The 25,923-nt window shown below is 36.2% G+C and overlaps 1 protein-coding gene across 5 annotated transcripts in view; it reads right to left on the bottom strand.

The window, feature by feature from the left end:
• KCNMB2 (potassium calcium-activated channel subfamily M regulatory beta subunit 2) overlaps positions 1-25,923 on the bottom strand; it is a 225,851-nt gene that overhangs the window by 182,196 nt on the left and 17,732 nt on the right. Inside the window, exon 1 of one of the 5 annotated variants that reach the window (XM_074328150.1) lies at positions 19,851-19,945. The exons of the other annotated variants lie outside the window; for them this stretch is intronic. Within the exon in view, the coding sequence (XP_074184251.1) occupies positions 19,851-19,876 (26 nt within the window). The 5' untranslated portion in view covers positions 19,877-19,945. Of the gene's footprint in view, positions 1-19,850; positions 19,946-25,923 lie in introns of those variants that run through there. 5 annotated transcript variants of the gene reach the window in all.

Here is a 25,923-nt window from a genome sequence, read left to right as displayed (position 1 = left end):
TTCCTTCCTTCCTCTTTTAGTGTTTCAGAGTTTTCTGAGTGCTTTTCTGTGCATTATCTCATTTATCCCTCAAAATGCTCCATGAAGAGAGTAGCGGAGACATTGTTTCCACTCTTATAAATGAAAAGTTTTGAGCCTCAGCAATGTTAAGTAATTTTCCAGGATTACACAGCCAGTAAATTTTAGCCTCAAGAAGAAAATTTATCTTTTGCTTCCAAATTCTATCCTTTTGAAGTCATCAAGGTGAAAGATCCAATCAAAGGCAAATCATTATTCTTTTAACATTTTGTGAATCAGACATATTTGAAAATAGTAGTTCAAATTTCTGAACTGAGTATTTATGATCACAGAATATCATCTCCAACTCCTGAATTAAAAAATGTTTTTGATAAATTCTCAGCCAAAAAGAGACTGAAACTTATTGAGTTTACTTTTTATATTTGTATAACTTAATTCTGGTTTAGATGGGAAAATAAGATTTAGTAAACGATTAGTATAAGATTAGCCAATGATTAGAGAGAGTGTAATTGCTTACATTACCTTGTAAAATGCAAATATCAAAAGGATTATATTTTGAACAGCCAATTTATACTGTATGTATAATTTTCTATAATTTTTTTTATTTCTGAGACATGCATTTTGATATGTATTGATAACTCTAAGGTATCCATTTCATCCATCAAGTAAATAATGTGTACTCTGAGAATGTTCACTTGAAGTTCTAATCCCTACATTATACTGAACTCAAAAAACATTATTTCTCTTTCCTCCTATAATCAGTTGGACATATAGAAAATTATTCCCTCTTGAAAGAGGACTAAGATCATTGAGTCCTTATATTGTGCCCCAGATTTTACATACATCATCTCTTTCAGTCATAAATTTTACCATTGAGGATCTGGGTTTCAGAAAAGTTAAACAACTTGCTAACGTTCACTCAATTATTTAGTGGTAAAAATAATGTTTGTTGTAGGTCTTTCTCTGAACCATGATGTTTCCAAAGAGAAATTATTGTTTAATTTTTGTAAGTGTACATATAAACAAAACCATATAAGCAAAACAAAGTCCTCCTGTTTTTTGAAGTTCTAAAGGAGACATAGAGAAATGAATATAGTAAAAGACCATTCTGCAGAGAAAAGCTCAATGTAAATTAACTCGTGAAGAGGAATTGGTGATAAATGCAGAAAGAGGTTAATCGAAAAAAGTGATCTATTGAACGATTTCCACCTGTATTTGTAAAACTAGATAATCTATGACCTGGTAATTACACGATGATGCCTATAATGAGAAAGCAATTAAAATATTTTAGTCATGCTACTTATCTGATTTTATATGAGCTTAGGGTGATGTAGAAAAGGTGGTAGGACTTGAGAATGTAATGTCTAAAAGGGAGAAACACTTCTGATAAAAAATTATATTTTTCTGAGCTATAGCATTGGAAATTACAATTCACTTAGGGTAAATAAATGGTGCAGTGAATGGATTTTGATTTTAAATAATATTTCTAACAGGGATGACATAAGTACATGCATGTAAAGTTTTCTTCTCAATGAAATTCAGTCTTGGTAGTGTTCTCTCCATTGAACATCATGAGTGTATACTGTAGGCATTTTTAGATTGCTTAGAATTTCCAAAAGGTGGGATTGCTCAATGCCTACCTGGATTGGGATTCAATGTCCTTCCCTTCACTCTATACTAGTAATGATCTATCTAAAATTGTTTTTATATCCTGTATTTCAAATTGGCTTTTATCCTATCAATAATCACTATCAATGAATCCGAGATGATTTATCGTTTCTTACTATCACTAGGTTGTCTTGGATTTGTGCTTCTAGTTTGTAAGTTGATTTCTCATAGTTCATAATAGCTAGTACATATATTTTAAACCTGATATGTTCATTTAAAACTTGGTTGGGAGGAGAACTGGTATAGTAACTTAGCAGTGTTGATATATTTTACTTATGGTATTACAATATAATGCATTATGACACCACACTCTTCGCTCTACTCCTCTACAGGATGCCATTTCCTTCCATAATGACTCAGCCAAAATTAGCATCTCTTTCCCCTTATCACTCCCAGTCATACTTATTACATATTTTAACATTTCTATAGCATTTATTACCTAGATAAACAGCATTATGTATCTTGCTTATTTATTTTCTTTTATTATTGTCTCTTCCAACTTCATGAAGAAAGGGACTTTAGTGAAAAATCTCATTCACATTGCATCATCAGTACAATAGAACAATGAATGATTGAATGAAAGAGAAACACTAAGCCATCACACTTTGAACCACATGACCCTTTTCCCCTGTTCAAGGTTGATTGGACAATGGTTGGCCACCTGACTCAAGGGCAGCTAATCCCTAAGCTCTACAGGGATAACTGACATGGCCTGATATGGAGAAGACATATGTATAGAGGGCAGCCCTAAAGTAGAGTCTGAGGCCAAGTTGGGTAAGAAGTGGAATATGCAGGAGAAATGTTAACAAAGCAGAGAGAGAAAATATATGTAGGGGAGATAGAAAGCTCACTTGGTTCTGTAGTGAGAGGAAGAGGAACCCTATGAAGAGCCAAACTAGAATGTTCACACTAAAGTGTGAACAGGCACAAGCCCAGCTGTCTAGGTCCTCACAGTAACCTTGATCTCCAAACAAGCTTCCACTTCCAGCTCCTCCTCCATGAAAACCTGTTCTGCCTGGTGTCTCCTTGTTTGTGTTATTGTGTGTTTCCTTGGTTTCTGTGTCTTGGTGAACCTCTGTTTTTACATCTACAAATGCCTACTCCAACTATCCTTGATGTCTAATTTAGAATGCAACATATTCCATTCTGTTCTTGGGAAAAAAATCATCTAATGTTGGAACAGGATGTAACAGTGTGCAGAGTACTTTAATGTATATTATGCAATTTGTTCCTAACAGCAATTACTGTCTATGAAGTGTTCCTGATTTTCTCAGGGTGGGGAATTTCTCTATGTACTTGATTATCACTTTGATCTCGTTTAGCATGGATCACAGGCTCTATCTCTGTAAATGCCTTACCTTGGCGACTAGACACTAAGCATCTAGAAGGCAGAGACTATGTCCTGTTTACTACATCCCTCACAGTGTTTAGCATTCTCTCTCACACAACATTGTTGCTAAATAGAATCTTTGTTCAAATATTGAAATGGTTTTTAAGAGTTAATGTGAAGCAATTCCACATTTAATTGTACTAGACCTTAAATAAAAAAATTTGGAGTTGTTGTTTAAAAATATTTCTTTCCCCAAATATATTTGTTATGTACATTTTTTCAAATATTTCGTATTTGTAGTCATGTTACATTATAGTTCACACAATATTCACAACAGTTTCTGGGGAACCTCCCATATTATTGTACAAATTTGTAAATAAATGACCAAAAGAACACTTAAAACAATCATCCAATTATAAAATTAGTTCCAGATCCATTTCTTTTAGTTACTACAAGCATTTGTTTAGACACTTATTTTTCAATACCATAACCTCTGATACTATGTCTCCATGAGGTTCTTCAGATTTGGTGATTGCTTTTCTTACGATGTAAGTGGCATTCTGAGGATTGAGTCTGGCGTGAATAAGATCATTAACCATGGGATCCATATTTTCCTCAAAACCCCTAGAATTTCCCTTTGTTTTTTCTTGCTGTTTTATTTTTAAAGATGCAGAACTGAAGAGGCGGGATGAAAAACATACCGGTAATGAAAATGCACAAGATTACAAGTCTTGCTCAAGGGCAGTAAAGATGGCACTAGAATTTTACATGAGGTGACTAAACCTCCCTTCTAATTCTCACTAGGTGTAAAGTTTTAAGCAACTATATTATTATATATTGAGTCATGTGTTTGAGAGCCTTGGTAATCTTTCATTAATATTAGTTAAGATAGGGCATCGGAAGGATCAGACAAGATAACATTTGGTCTTGAAAAAAACCGATGAATTTCTGTTTCCTTAGCTACTCTATTAAATGGGTATTCATGCATTCATTGATTCTTCAGAAAATATTTATTGAGCACCTGCTATGTCTTGCTATGTATTGTACTAGAAACAGGGGTAATGAGATAAAACATGGAAGGAGACACACAAACAACTGTTTATAAAATTCCATGGTAGGTGTCAAAGTCGAACCTAACAGTTAACTCTAATCCAGGTATACACAAAGGAGAGAATCATCATCCCTGCTTTGTGGAGGAGTGGAAAGTACTCAAGTAGTTTTATTGACAGATGCGTGAATTGGGTTTGAAGAACAAGTGGAGTTTTCAGAAAGAAGAGGCAGAAAAGGACCTTTTAGAAAGAAGGCAGATTATGGGCAAAGGCATGGCGATGTAAAATGATACGGGCTATACTGGGTAACTGCAAACTTGTTCAGTTTAGGTAGAACAAGAAAAGAGAGTGTTAGAGAGGAAAGGAGGATTACATCATGGATGGCTTGGAAGGTCATCCTGAGGAGTTTATTTTTTTCTCCAGAGGGCAATGGGAAGCCATTGGAATAGCAAGGCCAGAGTGCTACAATGTTAAAGATGATTTGGTGTAGGCAAGGCTAGGATAAGGAAATGATTTCTCAAGCTGGTATGTATTGTCAGGGCACTGTAGAGCAAAGATTGCAAGTAAAATAATATTGCACTCATTATTGCTTTTATTCTTCATACATATATTAGGTTGGTGCAAAAGTAATTGCTGTTTAAAAAGTTAAAAATAATTGCAAAAACCGCAATTACTTTTGCACCAACTTACTAGCGATTTTAAAGTTCAGAAATTAAGCATTGTTGGTTTAAACAAGTTTAAGCACATGGTTAAATACCTCTCCAGAAAGCACATTATGCCTTCCTGTCCACCCCACTAACCTTATCTTCTCTTCACTTCAGAAGGGGGTAAATAGAGTTAAGACACACTGCAAAACACATGAACACATGTGAAAAGAGAGGCAAGTGGATTATTACCGACCTCCATGGAGGAGGTGTGTTTGATATGTGCGTCCACAGGTACGTGAGGATCAGTGGTATAGAATAGGCCATGAGTCGGTGGAACTGGCTTGAGATCCAGTTCTAGAATAACTTAGTTATGTGACTTTAAAAAGTTAATTGATTTCTCTGAGCTTCAGTTTGTTCATCCTTAAAATGAGGCAGCTGATTCCTGCCTTAACTATTTTACAAGGTCACAGTGAGAATCTATTGAGATAATGTCTTAAGTACAGAAGTGCTTAATTCATGCATGCTTTCAAAACAAGGTATTCCTGGTAAGTACCAATAGCAAGAGATCATAAAGCATTATTGGAGAAACTTTCTTCAAAATGCTTAAGTAAAACTCTCTACCCCACAAACTATCTTACTATCTCCAGGTTTACACTTCTGATCTGTTTTCCACTCTATAAATTGATGTACAAATGTATGAATTTATTTTTATAAGTGATGGTGTTTGGGTTGAAAATTTTATCATTATGAATGTTATCCAACAATTATTTCTCTAAGCAAATAGGACATTTTCTAGGACTAGTTGCATGAAGTAAATACTAAGGAAGGGTGTTTGAGTCAGTGCACATGGTTATTTTTAATTAAAATATTTTAACGAAAATAGTTTTGTATAGAGGAAAGAATTTCAGGTGCAATCATATCACTTGTTCATTTAAACTGGCTCAATTAGGCAACGAAATTATTTCCATATGTCCAAATTGTGTTCAAATATCCATGTAGTTCACCTTACTTACAAATATTCCTACAACAGTCAATCACCAAATATTTACTTAACACATTATTAGAGGTTGCTTGGGAAGATATATTAACAACATTAGAACCAGAACTTTAAAGCATTTGCAACGCTGGAAAACTGGAAAGCTTGGCCATTTTTATACTCTGTCTGTAAAGTAATTAGTATGGCAGGATCATACAGAACTGGTCAGAGCCCAGGTGAAGGGCACTGGTGAGCTCTAGTCAGTTATCTCTGTTCAGGGCTGCATGGACTGGCTGGTCCTGTTTGAGGGAGCTGAAATGAGTCTCCATAGACCTCACCATGATGAAAAAAAAAAATTGTCCACAGAAAAAGGAACATTACAAATTTTCTTTTTCTCTTTCATCTTAGAATCTGAAGATTTGAAACTCCAGCTGCTACTCTAGTAAGATTGCTTAGATTCGTAGCCAGTAGATGGCTCTCTGTTTGTTTTTTTGTTTGTTTTTGTTTTTATTTTTTGCCAAGATGCTGTCCAATGTACTGAATTGAGGGTTCACAGTAGCCTCTATCATACAAATGATTGAAGTAATGGAACTTGTGTCTTTAAGGCCATTTCCTTCCTAGTTAGGTGACCTTGAATGGAGAGACATATGGAATGTTTTTAGTGCATCTTCCTTGTCTTCATAATTAAGACGTAAGCTCATGGAAGTCTTTCATGCTTACACATTTGCGTAGACTTTTCCTTCTGTCCTTATTTCTCATCCATGCTGCAAAGTGATGACAAGGCTTGTGGTAGATCTAAATTGTCTTATTGTAGGCAATGCTGACACATTTCAGTGTGTAACACACTTTTTCAAGTCTTGTATTATACTATTAAGCACCTATCACTAGAAAACAACTGGGGTTATTTTGTTTCATAACTATAATTTATATCTTATTCCAATCTACATTATTAAATTATTAGATGTCATCTACATTTTAGGTGATGCTAGTTAAAGGGAGGTTATAGAAAACATGATTGAGGAGTAAAGCTATAACCTAGACACATACAGGTGGGACAACTAAAAAGTGGAAAGGACAAAAGTAGAAAGAATGAAATTGTAATGAATTAGAAGTTCCATTCAAAGTGCACATAGAGACTCAGTGTTTTTGAAAGTATTGGTTGATTAGTGGAGGGCAGATGTGGCACGATGGAAACAGTACAAAATACTTAAATAAGAAGGTGGTTAGTTTTCTCTCTTGGGAAAAACACTTGAAGTCTGAATTTCAGTTTCCGAATCTGAAAAGTGATAAAAATATATCTACTTTGTAAATTTGTTAAATGGTTACACTATATGAGGTGATATAGCTAAAACTTTTGTGTAAAGTGTACAGTAAGGTAGCATACCTTTTATGGTCAAAGACCATTTTGTTGGCAGAGTCCATGAATTCCGTTATTTATTTCCTTCTCTTTTAAACGAAAACTGCTGCATTTCATATCTCCTTGACAGTCTTTTTTTTTTTGTGTGTGTGAGGAGGTTTTTACTGCTGTAGTTGGTGTTTTTCTGCTCCTCTTTCCACTTGCTTTTTAGTCCCAAATCAAGTGTTCCGGCTCTTTTCCTCCACAATAGCTATTGACAATTAAGTGGACAAGAACTAAGGAATAAAGCCTTTGTTGTGTGGAGCTATTAACAAAGGAAAATTTTATTTTAGCAAGATCAAAAGGCACAATCCAGAGAGAGTTTGGCAATAGTTTAATTATAGGCAATTTCTACTGCTGTAGTGTTCATTTTAATGAGACTTGACTTTCTATTCTTATCTTTACTGAAATATTTTCACATTTTCTCCACACACTTTTCTTTTCTCATACAATAAAAATTCACTTTTAGGGGCTGTGTGTGTGTGTGTGTGTGTGTGTGTGTGTGTGTGTGTGTGAATGGTGAGTGATTAAAACATGTTGTGTAAAGCATGGTCCTCCTTCACAGCGTTATAATGTGTCTCTCTAATATAATTGTAAATACATGAAAATCAGAGAACCTTCAGAGAGTTCAGAAATAAAATTTTAGAAAAATAAGTGAGAGACTGAACTTTCAAGATAGTGATGATTTGTAAGAGGCTGAAAATATATTGTATTGACCACAAACCAATTCATTCTGTGTATTAAGAGAAACATCATCTATAGGAGAAAGACTCAATGCGACCAGATTAGAAGTTATAACTAACAAAAAGGAAAGCAGATAAGGCTATATGCCAGGAGCAGGAAAACAATATTACAACAGTTACAATAGGAGTTATACTTCCAAGTAATAACACAATTTTAAAATTTTATCTTCAGCATCATTATAGTGTGAATAAGGAAAAAAAGGCAGGCAATAAAAAGATATGAGTTGAAGGAACATAGATGCAGAAGCCATTGCCAGAAGCAGTCCTGAACCACTGAATTTTGAGATAAAAGTTCTGATGTTTTTAACTCTCTCAGAAGGTCAAAGACAATTAAATTTATCCTCCTAAATATTTATATTTATATAATTCTTTACAGTTCATAGAGGTTTTTTTGTGTATAAATTTCCCCTTAATTTAATGAGTGCCTACAATGTTCAATGCCTCACATTGTGAGGAAAACATGTCCCCTATTCTGAGGAAGCTTATATTCTGAGAAGGTCTGGAGCATGTAAACAACCGACTACAATATTTTGGAGGCTCAAGGAGGAAACCAACATAGGATATAAAAATAATTTGAGTAAGGGACTGTAGTTGATATCTATTATTTTGTCTCTCCTATATCCTTTCCTTTTAGAAATTGCCACTTTCTCTTGCTATATGATTCTGGTAAGACTATCAAAGACGTTGTTCCTTCTCTCTGTACAGATGTGATCACATGAACCAAGGTGGCAAATTAGAATGCCCTATCCTTCTAGTCATTATGATTGGTCTTCACAATCAGTCCAGGGCCAATCAAATCCAAGTAAGTTTACTTGGAGTCCTTTTTGAGGTAATTATTTGGATATTTGAAGAGGGAGCCCCTCTATCTTCCTGAAGGAAATATCTGTGTAGATCTGAAGTTGGGGGTGGCTATCGATTCTTAACACATGGAAAGAATCTTCTGGGAGATAGAGTCAATCCTAAAGAAAAAGAACCAAAAAATGAAGACATTTTTGAACATCTGGATCTAGCTATGCCAAAGCTAGTCATCTGTATTGACATTTTTACCTGATACTTTTCGTATTCACTTGGATGTGTTTGGATTGTGTTTCTGTCACTTACATCCAGATTTCTGAATAGCACAGAGACTCAATTCTTTTGAACAAAGTCCTAATTTTATCTGTCTGTCTATATATTTATCATCTTAAAGATACGCTTTACATTCCAGTTAGGATAAATGTATTTATTAGTCCAATAGGTATCCTTTGAGTGTGTTTCAAGCACGGGGTGGGGGGGGGCACTGGTTATTTTGTACTTCTCTCCCTTTCCTTTTACCATTTCTCTTAATAGCTATGAAATACTGTGGCTATTAAATTGATTGAATATCCTCATGATCATAGCATGAACATCATCAGAAGGGTTCATACTCTTTCAAAAAGGAATTCCTTCCTCTCACATTGTGGGTGTTTAAGGTATCGCTGGCACTTATAAGTGTATATTTGGAGTGATTCACATTTTATTTGTGATTTCAAATGGACAAACAAAGGAATATCATGAAAGAAAGCACAGAAATATAGTTCCAAAGCTAGTAATTAGTTATACTTACAGAAGTGTAATGACTGGTCCAGTTTCAACAATTATTCAACAGCCTTTTAAGTCTGAGACCTTTATGAACTTGCTTTGACCCAGGGAAAGGGGAGAAAAGACACTATCCTTTCTTCTGCTTTTTGATTACATATCTTCTCATGCATCTATGTCTGATTATATGTTACATTATAAACTAAGTCCTCATATTTGTGGCAGTATCACGTGAGAATTAAGCTTTCTATATGTTAATTTTCTAGATAACTGGAAATTACTCCCTTAAATGACAAAATTGTTTTATAACATTAAGCTATTTGAAAGGCATCTTTTAAAATGCATTATATAGTTCCATGTTTTCTCATACAAAGTATTGTAATAATATAGCTACCATTTAGTAAGTGGATTCCATGTGGTGTTCCTTGTGTTAACCATTCACATTCAACATTTCACTTAGTCCTATTCCTGTGACGGAAGAGGTACAATTTTCATTTAAGAGAGGAAACTGAGGCTTGGAATGGTTAAGTAACATAGCCAAGATCACAAAACCACAAGGTCGTAGAGCTGGGATTTGAACTCAGACCTGCCTGACTCCACCCTTGCTATTCTTAGCACAGTGTCATCTTTAAGAACATAAAGTGAGTTCTTAACAAAAATTAAATGATACTCTTCATGGCTTCAAATACTCTAAACTATTTGTCCTGGTGCAAATGGTCTCACATTGCTTCTGCTTTTGAATTATGACTGCCTTTTATAATTTTCTCTATATTTTCTCTCGTATTGGCAGAATGCTAACTATTAACTCATTGCTATTGTTAGTAGGCCTGGCTATAGCAAAACGTGCCCTCCATTTCAGTTGATTGCTTCTTAGCTGCTTGTAATCTAAGTAGGTGTTCTAGAATAAGTGATCTTAGGCCCTTTGTGTAGCCATATGGAATCAATAATGATGATAGTAATGCTAATACAGTGATCATTTATTGAATATTTTTATAAGGCATGAGATGTATCACATATGTGGTCCCCCTTATTTTCTAGGTCTCAGGTAAATTTCAAACAGAAGAAGTTATATATATATATATATATATATATATATATATATATATATATCTCAGGAGTGCCAAAAAACTGTATGCAGATGACTCATATTCATCTTTTGTTTTTGGTGTATATTGAGTATTACAATTTTAATACCATTTTTTCCTTTCTTAAAATGTGTATACATATTTTTGGCACCCTCTCTATGTATATATGCACACACACATACACAAATATAGTCATGCACCCTATAATGATGTTTCAGTCAGCAATTGACCACATATATGACGGTAGTCCCATAAAGTTATGCCAAAGAACTGACAAATTCCTATTGCCTAGTAATGTCATACCATTGTAATGTCATAGTGCAATGTATTACTCACATGTTTGTGATGATGCTCGTATAAACAAATCTATTTCGCTGCAAGTAGTTTAAAAGTATAGCACATACAATTACAGTAGTAGGCTATACCATCTATGTTTGTGTAAGTGCACTCCATAATTTGCACAATGATGAAATCACCTAACAACACATTTCTCAGAACATAGCCCTGTCCTGTCTTGAATGCTGCATGACGATATTTGTGTCTCTCTTGCTCTCTCTCCATGTAGACAGACACATATGTACATGTGTGTCTATACATTTTCACATATATACACACTCAGAAGCTCTGATTACTTTCATCGACCTTTCTGACTTTGGTCAAATATTGGCAAGAGTAAAGATGGGAATGAGAAAAACCCAAATGGTGATATGCCAAGGACACCTTCCACAGAGTCATGATAAGCTGGTTGGGTAATGATTTAATTACCTTCATTAAGTGCTGAAAGATTTGAAAGCATCTTATTAATTCATGTGATTACTCATTATTATGCATCCTCAGTGCCTAGGAGCTACACAAGGTAGAAAGTTTATCTTTAAATGAGCACTTCTCAATTATACTAACACCAATGTGTTTTGCTGTAATTGTTCCTTTGGAGCCATTAGGCAGTTAATCTGTAGAATATGAGTATACGTTTTAAAGCACAAGGCTGCTTAACAACTTTCACAAAGTTTGTATTGTAAATATAGCTTTAGTAAAATTATTTTTGCTGAAATATTCCCATCTGAGCAATATAAATATGGAGTTTTCTGGATTTTTACACACTTATCTGAATGTAAGACAGGGAGATGGATTTTTGGTGTTTTCCTGATTTAAAAAAACGAAAACAAAAAACTACTCAATACTTTTCTTCTCTTTGACATTGGTTCAAAATGGAAAACAGAGATAGTGATTTTTCTGGAAGGATATAGGACGTATTAGCTAGACAGACTGCCTTTTTTATTTTCATGTGGTTTTGGAGAAAAATTTTAAGTGACTTATATGTTATAGTCTATATGAGTTTTCTCTGAGCTAAAATGGCCAATTAGGTCTGTGCACGTGTGAGTGCGCGCGCGTGTGTGTGTATATGTGTGTGTCTGTGTGTGTGTGTGTGTGTGTACACAAGCATACCTGTGTATTTGTGGGATGTAGCCAGATACTACCTACTTGAGTGCTGAGACCATTGAACTTTGCAGATGTGACTTAGGTTTATATTTAAATCTATGTCTACAAGTAGCTAATAGAAAATTGCTATCTTCAGTGAACTGCTTATTAAGCATTATCCCCCCACTCTGCGTTTTTTAATAAACCAAAAAATGTTTCAACTAAGGCTATATTTTGGGAGGGTTATAGACCACTACAGGGCTTAGCAAATTAACCTTAAGTATTTCCATTGGAAAGATTCCATGTATTACTATTTGGATATTTTAGGGGAAATACACGTAAGGAAAGAAAGACCCTCAGTGACATCTAGCTCACCTTATTTATTCTTTAATAAATATTTTTTCTTATGATATTCCCCTGCCACTAAAAGTCCACCCTACTCTAAAGAAATAATTCATAATCACTGTTTAATTTGCCCACTCTCAATATCTATGGAACTTTGTAAATATTCTCAAGTTTCTTATATTTATGTTCTATTCTGTCCTAGTTGCCTTGTTTCAGGGTTCTGTACCTCATTAAGAGCTATAGTCAACTGTTGTGAAACAGTGTGATATTTCTAAAAACCCGTGTCTTCTGCCTGCCATGGGATTTACACTGTGGGGATGTGATTTATTGTTATCAAATCCTGATTTTCAGCACCATACTATCTGAGAAGACCCAGAGGAGATGCTGAAGTTTAAATTTAGAGATACAAATGAATTGATAGACACAGTGATGTAGTCAGTGATAGCTATACGCAATCAATGATAGCTATATGTACCATGTCTGCCGGAGTAATTTAATAAAATAGTTGGAAATGCTGTAAAGAATTGTGTCTTGGGAAAACAAACTGATGTGACACAACACTGTTTTCTGTAAATCTTCATGGCTAGAGGTATATATTCATTCTTCGGCAGGAAAATGTGTTTATGATTGTTGCCATGCCCCCTGTCCATGCTTTAATTGATTTTCCTTGGAAAAGTTTTGCTTTTTCTCTCAGGTAATTCTACTTTGCATCATTTTTTAGCCCTAGATAAAGTAAATGCATTTCAGGTGGGGAGAACTTCCAAACTGTAAATTTAGAAGTACATTTTGGAGGAAGCACTCTATTGAACCCTGAGGGCCAGTGGCTACCTGTGTGACTTTGGGTTCATTATGACTTTCAATCTTTCTATTTTTAATGGAACAGCATACAGTATTTGTTCTAAATAATACAGATTAGCAGAAAGTAGAGAGTCATCTCTTCCATCCCAGCTCCTCGCTTTCATTCTCTAGATGTAACTACTATCAATCACTTGGAAGTTATTTCAGGCCTTTTATTAGGTACATACAGATGTATGTATATTTTATGAACATAAACTTAATTTGCTATATATGTTTTGTATCTTAATCTGTATGTTTAAAAATATTTGTAAGACATCCTTCTGAATGAGTTTAACATCATCTACTTCAATCTTTTTATTGTATTCAAAGTATTCTAGACTATAGATGTATCATAAGTTATTTTGCTGAAAAACCTTTATGTTATCTCCAAATTTTCAGTATTACAAATAATGCTAGAATGAAGACAATTGCACATAATACCCTAGCACACTTGTGAAAGCCTCTCTAAGGAATACATGGCTATGAATGAAACTGCTGAAATAATTTTGCTCTTTAAATTTTTAGATAGGTTCTTCTGAATTATTCTTCATAGAGTATATTTTAAATAAATTTATAATCTATCAAATGTGTATAAGAGTTGGGGAAGTTTGTTACATTTAGCTCTAGTTTTCTTCTGTATGAAACAGGGATAAATTACCTATTTCTCAAGGTTAATATGAGGATTACATGAGATAAGGCATGCAAAACATCTAGAATTATACCTGGCCCGAAATGAGTGCTTGATAAATCTTCATTCCCATCTTTTTACTTCTCCAACTATTCCACTTTACACAAAGCAATAATACAGCAATTATTAGAGGATTCAGTTTTTCCACCTGGAGTATATGCAGTGTTCTCAGCACTCTAATATTCACACCTACATCAGTACTGAGTTTCTTGACTGTAAAAGTTAGTTCTAATCACTACTGTCTTTATATAGGCCATGATCCTTGTATGACACGTGGTGACCATCCTATTAACAATTTCAGTGTTTTACAAGTACTTTGCAGACGTCTTTTCAGTCTTCTTGTTGTGGCTCTTTGTTTCCATGTGTTTTGGAGTTTCGAGACATGGATTTCTATTTTGAATGATCCAACATTGACGTGTCCACATCTATTTCTTCTGATAAAAAGTCATAAATGAGGCTGTGCATAATTTGCAGATGCTAAATTCTAATGCGCTTAATCACTATGCCCATCTCTCCACTCCTTTGTTGGTGGACTCAGGGGGCACTCCGGTAGTTTCTTTCTGAAGTCCCCACACTTCCATTGAGATCACTCTTACTTTCTAGGATTGTGTATACCTCCCCAAACTTTATTTTTCTTGAGGACTTAACTCACAACTTTGGTTGATTCCCATCTCAAAGCTGTAATGAGTCTTGTTTGAAAAGTGAGATGTGATGCAAGACCATTCATTAGAGGAGAATGTCTTTTACTTTGTATATTTCATGCACATGCAATGGAATCCAAGTTTACAGGTTACCTTAAAGAACCTTTTGGGCCTGGACACTGGTAGTCTCCAAGAGTGGGTGACCTTGATATCTTTCAGATTACTGGCCTCCTCCCCCAACCACCTTTGTGAGGTTCTTGCTGTCCAGTCAGCCACCACAGAGCCTGTTTAAGCTGTGGACAACTTCTGAATATCAAGTTGATTTTATTTAATAGTCACTTCTGTAATGTTTACTCTGTACAGACACTGTTCTGGGTGCTTTACAAATATTAACTCATTTAAATCCTTAGTGGCTGCCCCCATTTTTCTAGTTCCATAAAACATCTCTCATACTATCTCTGTGTAACAGCTTTCAAATACTTTGAAAAGAATCACCAAGTACCCCAGGCGCTATGTTCTTTTTTTTCAAATTAAAGAATCCCAGTTCACTCAGTTGTTTCACAGACTGCACAATTGAGAGTTATTGCATATACTGACCACTCCCCTCTAAATGTCCTTTGATTTGTTAATGACTCTTTCAGAGATTGCAAGCTGTCTAGCTCTGGCCCACAGATGTGTTTTTCTTGGCACAATGTCTTTTTTGTTTTGTTTTTAAATAAGAAAGAAATAGCAAAAGAAATTTGAATGTTTTTCTACAGGGCATGCATTCTCCAGCTCCAAGTTCCCATCTGTGCCTATTGTCAGTTCTGGCTTCACTCAAGTTGGCCCCTAAAGGTGTCTGAGTTTGAGACCCCTGCTGAAGTATCATGTCCAGAACCAAACCGAACCTAGACGCTGTCTGGCCACAGCCCCGTTGAAAGAGTCCTTCATTCTATGATGCTATCAATACTGCAAATCCAGATTTATCTATTATAATACATTTCCTCACAATGAACTTTTAATCCATATGGTAGCTGTTCCTCCACACAGATTTTGAAGCTGGATATAATAACTTTACATTCAGAATAAAAAATTCACTTGCATCAACATTATTGAGGGATGTATACTTTATTGACAGAACTGGAGGCAAAAGAGAACATTTATAAAGCCCAATTTTTTTCCTCCAGGGATCTTAGCCTTACATTTCTTGGGTCTTCTCTATTCCCTTACCTCCTCTCTCAGTGCCAACACTTAGCCTTACTGGTTCCTTCTTCCTTTCCTGGAATCCTTTCTCTGAGTCTTCTCAATCTCATCCCCTTAATATGCAGAGCAATTTGTTCTGGGCTAGCTGTGCCAAACCTAGTGGTCGCACCTGTCATCTCTTCAGCCCACAGCATTCTCTGCTCATCAGGAGGCAGCAAATGATTGCAATAACTAAAACATATTTGTTCCTATCACAATAAGATCACTTGTGGTAGAGCTAGGCAACATATCCAATCCAGCTCTCTTCTTACAGATGGAGAAACCCAGATCCAGAAAGGCCATGATAGTCAGCTAAGGTAACACAGCTAATTCATAGAGAGGTAGGCATAGAAGCCAGCACCCATCCTTCCCAGGTCTGTGTATGTAAAATTGTGCTGTGGATGATATTACTAGAAACTCTATTTATACATGAACTGTCACTAATTCTACACATGCTAAATTTTGGTGATACTATTTTGGTTTACACTAAAGCAGATGACTGAATTTCCTCTCCTCTTAAATACACACACACACACACACACACACACACACACACACACTCTAGTTGCTATAGTCTAACTTGTGGCTAAAAGGCTGCTGTATTTCTTTCCCTACTGAAGTTTTCCATAAAATGTCTCTTGGATCTCCTGACAGAGCATTTTGCAAAAGGTAAAAAAATTACAAAGCGGGCATTTCCAGCTACACTAACACTGGGACCTGATGCAGCAATATTAAAGAATGATAGGATTTTAAACTTGGAAGGACCTTATAGGTCGTCTAATCTGATGCTCCCCTAATTTTAACCATGAGCAGATTTAGGCCCAAAGGGATCAGCCTCTCGCTGAGAGTCACAAAGCCATTTAGTTTTGGGACCAAGAATAGAACCCAGCTGTCCTAACTCTAGTGTATTTGCACAACTCTGTGCAGCTTTTATGTAAAAACAAATAAAGAATAAAGTCTATTTCTCAGCATTGTTTTGTGTTTATTGATAGTGAAGGGGATCATGTGTCACGTACAGTAATCTCTTAAGATTTTATAATAATCCCTGAATTAGCCTGTTAAACTGTAGCTGTAGCTCTGTGCTTTATAGATCGATATCTATTATTCATAATGCTATCTTGTTCCTGTTCAAATAACATTATGCTTATGACTAAAATTTTATGGATTCATACTCAGTTTCATGCACAGTGAGAGGATAAAGCATTAGAACAAAGAGTTTTCATTTGTAAATTTAATTCAACAGGTATTTTTCAAGTACCTACTGTGTGCCCAGCACTTCTGGGGATTCAGAGGCAATATGTGGCATGGCTTGTAGCCTCAGAGAACTAATATTCTGTCATGGGCTTCTGAGTGTCCAGAAACATCTGGAAAACATACAAAGTTGTCTCTGAGGAGGTGGAAGAGTGTAGTGGGTAATGGCACAGACTCTGAGGTCAGGCAGTGTTGCAATCCTGGTTCTGTTATTTACTAGCTGTGGTATTGTGGAAAAATAACTTTAGTCAAGTCTCAGTATTCTCATTTGGGGATAAAAATAGCACTTACTTCATAGAGTTATTTCAAAGATCTCATTAAAAGACAGAAATCACTTAGCACATGTCTGACATGTAGTGCTCAGAGGTGTCAGATAATGTTCAAAATCTTTATCATTCTATCTCAGTGAAGTCTACTGTGCTTCTTCAAAGCACATTAGAGAGCAAAATCAATGATCTGAATGCATTTAGGGGAAGACAACTTGGGCTTTGGATCTGAAATACTTAGATTTTATTGATTGACTTACTGGTTGATTGAGCTCTGTTTGTGTGGTTCAATGTAGCTATTTGTCCACAACAGAAATCTCGAGCTTTGAAGAAGAGTTCTAAGGGGAATAGCAGTTGCCTCACTCAGGGGGTTATCTTCAACTTAACTTTGAATTATTTTCTTGTGAGAAATGTTCTCCAAACTGATCTCCATCCCTTTAACTGTCAGTGTTTCCTATTCACCTAAGGTTCTCAGACAAAGGCCTCCTGGCTGGTTGTCAATTACTTGGGTGTCCACCCTGCCTTATCTTGAACATTCTCTTGTTACTAATAAATTAGCCCTCAAAGAAAAACATTTGAACCAAGTGGTACAAAGTATTTTGGAAAGACTTCAAGTATTGTTTGGTGACCTAAAATAATCAAATGAACTAATTACTTGCCAAATCTTTCCTTCCTCCCTTCCTTCCTTCTTTACTTCCTTCTTTCCTTTCTTATTCCTTCATTCTACCCTTTCAAGTTTTTTTTGGTCCTCATTCTATATATCTATATCTATATCACTGACATAGATATATAGATATACCTTTCTTTTTTTTAAACAGGCGAAGTAAACTGAATATAGGGAAGGAAAATGGCCTTAACAATGTATCTGTACAATCTAAAAGAAAAATAGTTATGCTTGATTTGAAATTAAATGTTTCTTAAGCAAGTTTTCAGTCAGGCTATTAATAAGCATTCTGCAGACTGGTGACATATATGAGGTGTGATCAAAATATATATAGTGAATGTTTAAATTAAAAAAAAAAATTACAGTAAAAGACACATTGCCCTCAAAATATTCCCCCTCATTTATCCTGTCATTCTTGCCACTTTCTGAAGCAGTTCTGGAAGTCCTTTTTCATGAGTCTCTTTACTTTATCCTCCATCATGACAGCGCTCCATGTCACACATCGCTTCTGGTATGGCAATTTCTGTCAAATAAAAATATTACAGGGGCGGCCGGATGGCTCTGTTGGTTAGATTGTGAGCTCTTAACAACAAGGTTGCCAGTTAGATTCCCATATGGGCCAGTGAGCTGCACCCTCCACAACTAGATTGAAGACAATGAGCTGCCGCTGAGCTGCCGGTGAGGCAGCTGGATGGCTCAACTGGTTAGAGCACAAGCTCTCAACAAGGTTGTTGGTTCAATTCCCACATGGGATGGGGGGCTGCGCCCCTTGTAACTAAGATTGAAAATGGTGACTGGACTTGGAGCGGAGCTGTGCCCTCCACAACTAGATTGAAGGACAACAACTGATGAGTCCTGGAAAAGCACACTGTTTCTCAATATTCCCCAATTAAAAAAAAATTAAAGTGTGTGCATGTATGTTGTATACTTCATATAGCTAAAAAAAAAAAAAATTACGGTGTGTCGTCATTTACCTTATTCACCGGATCTGGCACCTTGCGACTTCTGGCTCTTCCCCAAAGTCAAAATGACCATGAAAAGAAAATGTTTTGAATTGATTCTGTATATCTAAATAGCCACGACAGTGCAACTAAAGACACTCACAAAAGAGGACTTCCAGAACTGCTTCAGAAAATGGCAAGAACGATGGGAAAAGTGTGTCTGAAGCGAGGGGGAGGATTTTGAGGGGGATTAATAGCAATGTGTCTTTTACTGTAATAACTTTTTAAATTTAAACATTCACCGTACTTTTAGATCACATCTCCTACTAGAAACATTGGAATATTGGGGATCTGTGAATGGCTGTCAACTTGAATTTGTATATATTTTCTCATCACTAAAAATACTATGGTCTGGTTTGCAGAGGAAGACAATTGCCTGTAAAATAACAATGTTATTAAATGTTTCTGTGAGTCAATTTCTATGTATGCAAAATTAATTAGAGATCTAAACAGATGCTTGGATAATTAATACCAGTGAAAATCAAAGACTGTTACCTAAAACAACCAATTGAGATACTTTTTTCTAGAGTCTTCTAGCTATTTGTATCCTTTCTCCAACTCAGTTTTCTTGTCTAGGCAGAGTTTCTCTCAGAAAATTGATCAAATAGAAGAAAATTCTTATGTTAAGATAATCGAGAATTTGAAAGACAAAAACATAACTCCACACAACTCCAATATGTTAGCGTTGAAACCTGCAACTTATAAATTAACACTACGCCGTTTTTTAAAAATATGAGAAATAGACACTAGAATCAAGAAACAACCCTAAATCCAACTGAGGAAAGAAAAATCACTTCCCTATGAAAGAAAGCATTCCACAGTTATCATTTCCTTCTACTCCTGAGTTTGCAGCCACACAGATAGTTCCAAAACTAGGAAACATTGTGCTCCTTAGCTTTCTATCTTCTAGTCATTTTGTGAAACATCCAAACCAATACCATTCTCTTGAATTGTAGTTTCTTTCTGCATAACAACGTCACCAATTCCTTTACCAATTCAAGAAGATAAAAGCAAAACAAATACAGTTTTCTGGGAGATTCTAGCTTACCTATAGTGGATGTCACCTTGTCGCATCACTCTCTGCTTTGTTGCTGTCTCAGTTCTTTTCAAAATGCCCACAGGGCTCCTGACATGACCTAAAAGTGTACTGCACACTTGGATAAGGTAAAAGAAAATAAAAAGAGAAAGGTGCCCAGGGGCATTTGTACCAGGACATAGAGCTCATTGGTCAGTGCCCCACCCCCCATCCCCCACCCCGGCTGTGTGGGACATAGGAACAGAGCATTCAACCATGCAAGGTAAATAGCAACCGACCTAGTGCCTGGTACAACTACCAAAAGGCCACTGCAGCACAAAGCCGCGAGGGGAGAATATTTACTCCAGCACTCCTCTACTTCACAGATAAGAAACCTGAAGTTGAGACACAAATTCATAATAAAAAAGAAAAAAAAAAGAAAAAGGAAATGTGATCCAGGAGATGTTCTATGGAGTTTGTTTTAAACTATGTCAGAATACTTTTGTAGAGGATGATGGAAAAATTAAAAACAAGACAGAAAGGGAAGAGACCTGAGAGGGGATCTGATTCATTCATCTCACCTAATAGATGAAAACCCAGACCCAGAGGGTTAAAGCCCCGTCCACGTACTGTGGCCGCACAGTGCAGGAGACCTACTGATTTTCGTCACCACACCCTGCCCCTTCTCAATTATCTGAAATTTGTCCCTTTACAGTTTTGCAGGCTCTATCTTGCTGCTTCTCCAGGCTAGCAAGTTCTTCTCTTTCCCTTTGGTTGTATTTCAAACAATGCACTGAGCGTGGCAACTGAATTATTACAGTCATTCTATGGGCAATTTAAAACTGGCTTGGGTTAAAATGGCAAACTTCACACTCGTCATAAGAAACTGTAAAGAGATGCAGCAATTCAATCTGGCTCACATAATAATAGCAATAAAGAAGAAATTGAACATTCTTTTTTCTCTCTTGCAACAAGCTAAAAACAATTTACTTGAGGATTTTCTTATTAATCCTCACAGAAGAGCTGCAGCCATTCTGCTCACAGCCACAAAGGTCATAAAGAAGGTGTGTACAGGTTCGCAGGCTGAATCACACTGAGTTCTGAACCTCAGTTTACTTATCCTTTAAATGGGAGGAGCTGGGCAAGGTGGTCTCAAAAATGCTTTCACTTTCACTTAGAGAAGCTCTAAGTGACTCTACAGAGATCTCAGTCTGCAGCTTAGGTTTTCTCACTCTGGATACTCTAAGTCTTCCTTAAGTCTTCCCTAAGGCTCTGTAATTTTTACTGTTCTTCTAGATCTTTCCTGTTTCCAACTTGACGTTTTCTTCTTCTTTTTCCTCAGAGGAACAAGAAAGTCAGCAAGGTCCTTTCTATGTCAGGGAGTGGCCAACCAATAAGTGTAGAAAGAATGAAGCAGTAAATGGACAATGACCTTATTTATATCCCTGGTGAAATCTTAGTGGTTGTTCGGGACATTTTAAGTTTTTTTTCATAACTCACCTTTACTCCTGCCCTTTTAAGCAGCTCACCTTCGAGTCTCTCAGACAAACCATCCATCATGAGTTCTTTCAATGTTCTTCCTTCAAAATCTTTCTGTTCTTAATTTAAACTGTCCTTACCTCCCATCCCAATAATGCTATATCCCCACCTCAGAGGAAGAACAGAGCCTTTGTCATCCAAAAGCAACCTTCCACTGTGGCCTTAATCCAATGCCCGATTCTTTTAAGTCAGTGGTTCTCGCATAACTGGATGCATATTAGAATCACCTGGGAGAACTAATAAATAATACAGGTGTCTTTCCTACCCAAAACAATTCAATCAGAATCTCTGCAGATCAGGACTACCGTGTTTCCCCCAAAATAAGACCTAGCTGGACAATCAGCTCTAATGCATCTTTTGGAGCAAAAATTAATACAAGACCCAGTATTATATTATATTATATTATATTACATTACATTACATTACATTACATTACATTATATTATATTATATTATATTATATTATATTACATTGTATTAATTATATTATATTACATATAATATAATATAAAATATATTATATTATATTCCTGGTCTTGTATAATAGTAAAATAAGACTGGGTCTTATATTAATTTTTGCTCCAAAGGACACATTAGAATTGATTGTCAAGCTAGGTCTTATTTTTGGGGAAACACAGTAGGCATTGGTGTTATTATAAGGGTCTTAGGGGAGTCTAATGTTCAGCAAGCATTGATAACCAGTGCTCTGGGGTCTTGAAGCATTAATTAACCTTTGTTTATTCTTCAGCTTTAATCCATTTTACTGGCTCCTTCTGGTCAATCAACAAATGTGCTTAGCCTTCTGTTGTCTTAATAAAACACCTTCCCTTGTTCCTCAAGCTATGATTCCATGCATCACCCTCCCTCTCACTTTACCTTCTGCTCCCAGTCAGTACTGGAATGGCTTTCTTTGAGGTCACCACATGGCCAACAAGGTCCCTCTGTCTTCATCCTCCCTAGGCTCTCTGCAGGGCCTGACATTTCTAATTACCATTGCCACTATGAAATTCCCTCTTCCTTTGGCTTCTGTGATTCTGCATTCTTTTGGTTTCTTTCACAGGTCCCCAAAATTTCCTTTAAAATTATATCTCTATGAGTACTGGAGTATAGAAGCTTCTTGCAGTTTAATCCCAGTTGCTCTTAAATTCTTGATTTATTCTCTCCCTCAAAGTAATCGCCTAAGTTTAAATGATCACATGCATGAAAATGACTCTGAAGCCTTCATCCCTTTCCTGAGTTGCAAGCTACACCTCAACGGGATATATCTTCATCTGGATGTCCTTCCTTCACCTCAAATTCAACATGTTCCAAACCAAACTCATGCTTTTCCATCAGTTCCACTCCTTCTCTGTAGACTCCGACCACCAGTCTTCCCAGTTCTCTGAACTTAAAAACTCTGGGTTTCTGTCACTTTTCTCTCTTTTATTCATTTGCCATGTCCCATGAATCTCCAAGTTGTATCTATGTCACCTTTGCAATTTTTAAGACATCTATTTCCTCCTCACTTCTAATTCTTATTCAAACCTTGTTTTATATATACATAAATAAACATATATATATATATATATATATATATATATATATATATATATAATTTTTCAATTACAGTTGACATACAATATTATATTATTATGTTAGTTTCAGGTAAGGAACATAATGATTAGACTTTATATAACTAACAAAGTGATCACCCTGATAAATCTAGCACCCATCTGACACCATACATAATTATTATAGTATTATTAACTATATTCCCCATGCTATACCTTGCATCCCTATGGCTATTGTATACCTATCAACATGTACTTCTTAATTCCTTCCCCTTTTTCACCCATCCCCCCAATTTCCCTCCCATCTGGCAACCATCAAAATGTTCTCTGTATCTATGAGTTTGTTTCTGTTTTGTTAGTTTATTTTGCTTTTTAGATTCCACATATATGTGAAATCATATGCTATTTATCTTTCTCTGACTTATTTCACTTAGCATAATACCTCCTAGGTCCATCCACGTTGTTGCAGATGGCAAGATTTCATTCTTTTTTATGGCTGAGTAATGTTCCACTGTATATATGTACCACTTCTTTATCTATTCATCTATGGATGGATACTTAAGTTGCTTCCATATCTTGGCTATTGTAAATAATGCTTCAATGAACATACGGATGCGTCTTTTTGAATTAGTGCTTTGGGTTTCTTTGGATAAATATCCAGAAGTGAAATTACTGGGTCCTTCTTTGTCTCTTGTTACAGACTTTGTTTTAAAGTCTATTTTGTCTGATATAGGTATTGCTACTTTAGATTTTTTGTTTGTTTCCATTTTCTTTCTCTTGAAATATGTTTTTCCATCCCTTTACTTTCAGTATGTTTGTCTTCTGATCTGACGTGAGTCTCTTGTAGGCAGCATATGGAAGGGTCTTTTTTTCTTATTGATTCAGCCACACTTTGTCTTTTAATTGGAGCATTTCATCCCTTTAAATTTAAAGTAATTGTTGATAGATATGTAGTTATTGCCATTTTATTATTTATCTTTATGTTCTTTTCTCTTCCTCCTCTGTCTCCTCCTCCCCCTTCTCCTCCTCCTTTTCCTCCTCCTCCTCCTCTTTCTTCTTCTTCTCAAAAAAGTCCCTTTAACATTTCTTATAATACTAGTTTGGTGGTGATGGACTCCTTTAGTTTTTCCTTGTCTGGGAAGCTCTTTAGCTCTTCTCCGATTCTAAATGATAGTTTTGCTGGGTAGAGTAATCTTCATTATAGGTCCTTGCTTTTCAAAACTTTGAACATTTGATGCATATGGCTTTTGGCCTGCAAAGCTTCTGTTGAGAAATCAGCTGATAGTCTTATGGGAGCTCCCTTATAGGTAACTAACTGCTTTTTCCTTGCTGCTTTTAAGATTCTCTTTTTAACTGGTGGCATTTTAATTATGATGTGTCTTGGTGTGGGCTTCTTTGGGTTCATCTTGATTGGGACCCTGTACACTTTCTGGGCTTGTATATCTGTTTCCTTAACCAGGTTAGGGAAGTTTTCTATCATTATTTCTTTCAATAGGTTTTCAATTCCTTGCTTTCTCTCTTCTCCTCTGGTACCCCAATGATGCAAATATTGGTACACTTGATGTTGTCCAAGAGGACCCTTAATTCTAAATTTTTTTTGGCTTTTTTTTTTCTTTTTGCTGCTCTGATTGGGTGTTTTCTGCTACCTTGTCTTCCAAATTGCTGATGTGATCCTCTGCTTCATCTACGTGGTACAGTCTGCCTGGTCACCCGATCCAGGTATTCTAGGTATGTCACTTGTGGGTTGTGTGTACCCTCCTATTGTACTGAGCCTTGATTACTGCTGGCACATCAATAGGAGGGACTGACTCTCAGTCTGATTGGTTGTGAGGAGTGGCCATGACTACAGTGCAGGAGATGTTGTGCAGGGGCTGATGGTAAAGAACAGGATTCACTTCAGTGGGGTTCTGGTGCCTGCCCAGTGTGCTTTTTAGATGTGTCATTTGTGGAGGTGATTGGGTGGTGCTCTGGTATGTTCTGGAGCTGGCTACCAGATGTGTTGGTTCTGGGGCTTCTTGGGAGGAGCTCTAGTTTGGGCCAAGGTCGGAGTCCCTTGGTATAAGCTACAAAGTGATCCTCAGATGGTTGTCACTTGCTGTTTTGGAGGTGCATGGGAGAGGCTAAGCTTTGAACTGAGGCTGGCTGCCATTACTGCCAGGCTTGGGTCTGCTTAGTAAGAGGTATAGTGCATGTGGAGACCAGACACTGCTAATTTGGGGTTTGTGAACCCTTGAGGGGGTTTTCAGTTGCAATGTATGAGGATATTTTAGTAATGTGCCAGCTCCTCTGGTCTGTCAGTCCATCATTTCCATCATCTCCCTTTTCATTCTGAAGGCATTATCCTTAAGAAATCCCAGTTAAAATGACAAGAATCTTGGACTTGGTCATATGTTCTTATCAGCTAGCTGGTGTGGAAGAATTTGTTTCACAGCCTCATGAGGTTCTCTCTAGACAACTCCTATCCATGATAAAGTCACTTTCAGAGGGAAGGGAGCTATGTCATTTACACAACACCTGTATGCTTTGGGGAACCCACCAGTACAATACTTTCTTTTGAATACTAATCAATATTAGTTTGCAAGAAATTTGAGGACAATGGGACATGTCTTGTAATCTTAAAAATCTTCATATCCTACAAGGTTACGGACTTAGACTCTAAAGTATACTTATTTCATAGAAACAGTGTGAATTTCAGTTCTTTATTCTTAAGAAAAATAAAAATCACAGGTGCTGTCTTTTGAAAGGGAACCAGCAATTGATTGTTAAGAAGAATCGAATTAAATTGATTTTACATTGGGTATTTGTTCTGTATTAGAGACAAAGGAAAGAATTATCTTTTCTAATAAGATTCTAGGTGATTCTGATAAGAGAACACACATTTTCTTTTTAAACATAAAGGTTTATATACTCTATACTCTCATTGTAATTTTAAGTTCTATTCTAAAACAACTGATGAAGAACCGGCATGGTGTTTTGGTACCAACTGTAGTTTCAGGATTTGACTCTGATAAATATTT

Source organism: Rhinolophus sinicus, linkage group LG01 (genome assembly GCF_036562045.2).
Source record: "Rhinolophus sinicus isolate RSC01 linkage group LG01, ASM3656204v1, whole genome shotgun sequence".
In the NCBI taxonomy this organism is placed as follows: Eukaryota; Metazoa; Chordata; class Mammalia; order Chiroptera; family Rhinolophidae; genus Rhinolophus; species Rhinolophus sinicus.
Note: the sequence above shows the minus strand (reverse complement) of the source record. Positions and strands in the feature narration are given on the sequence as shown.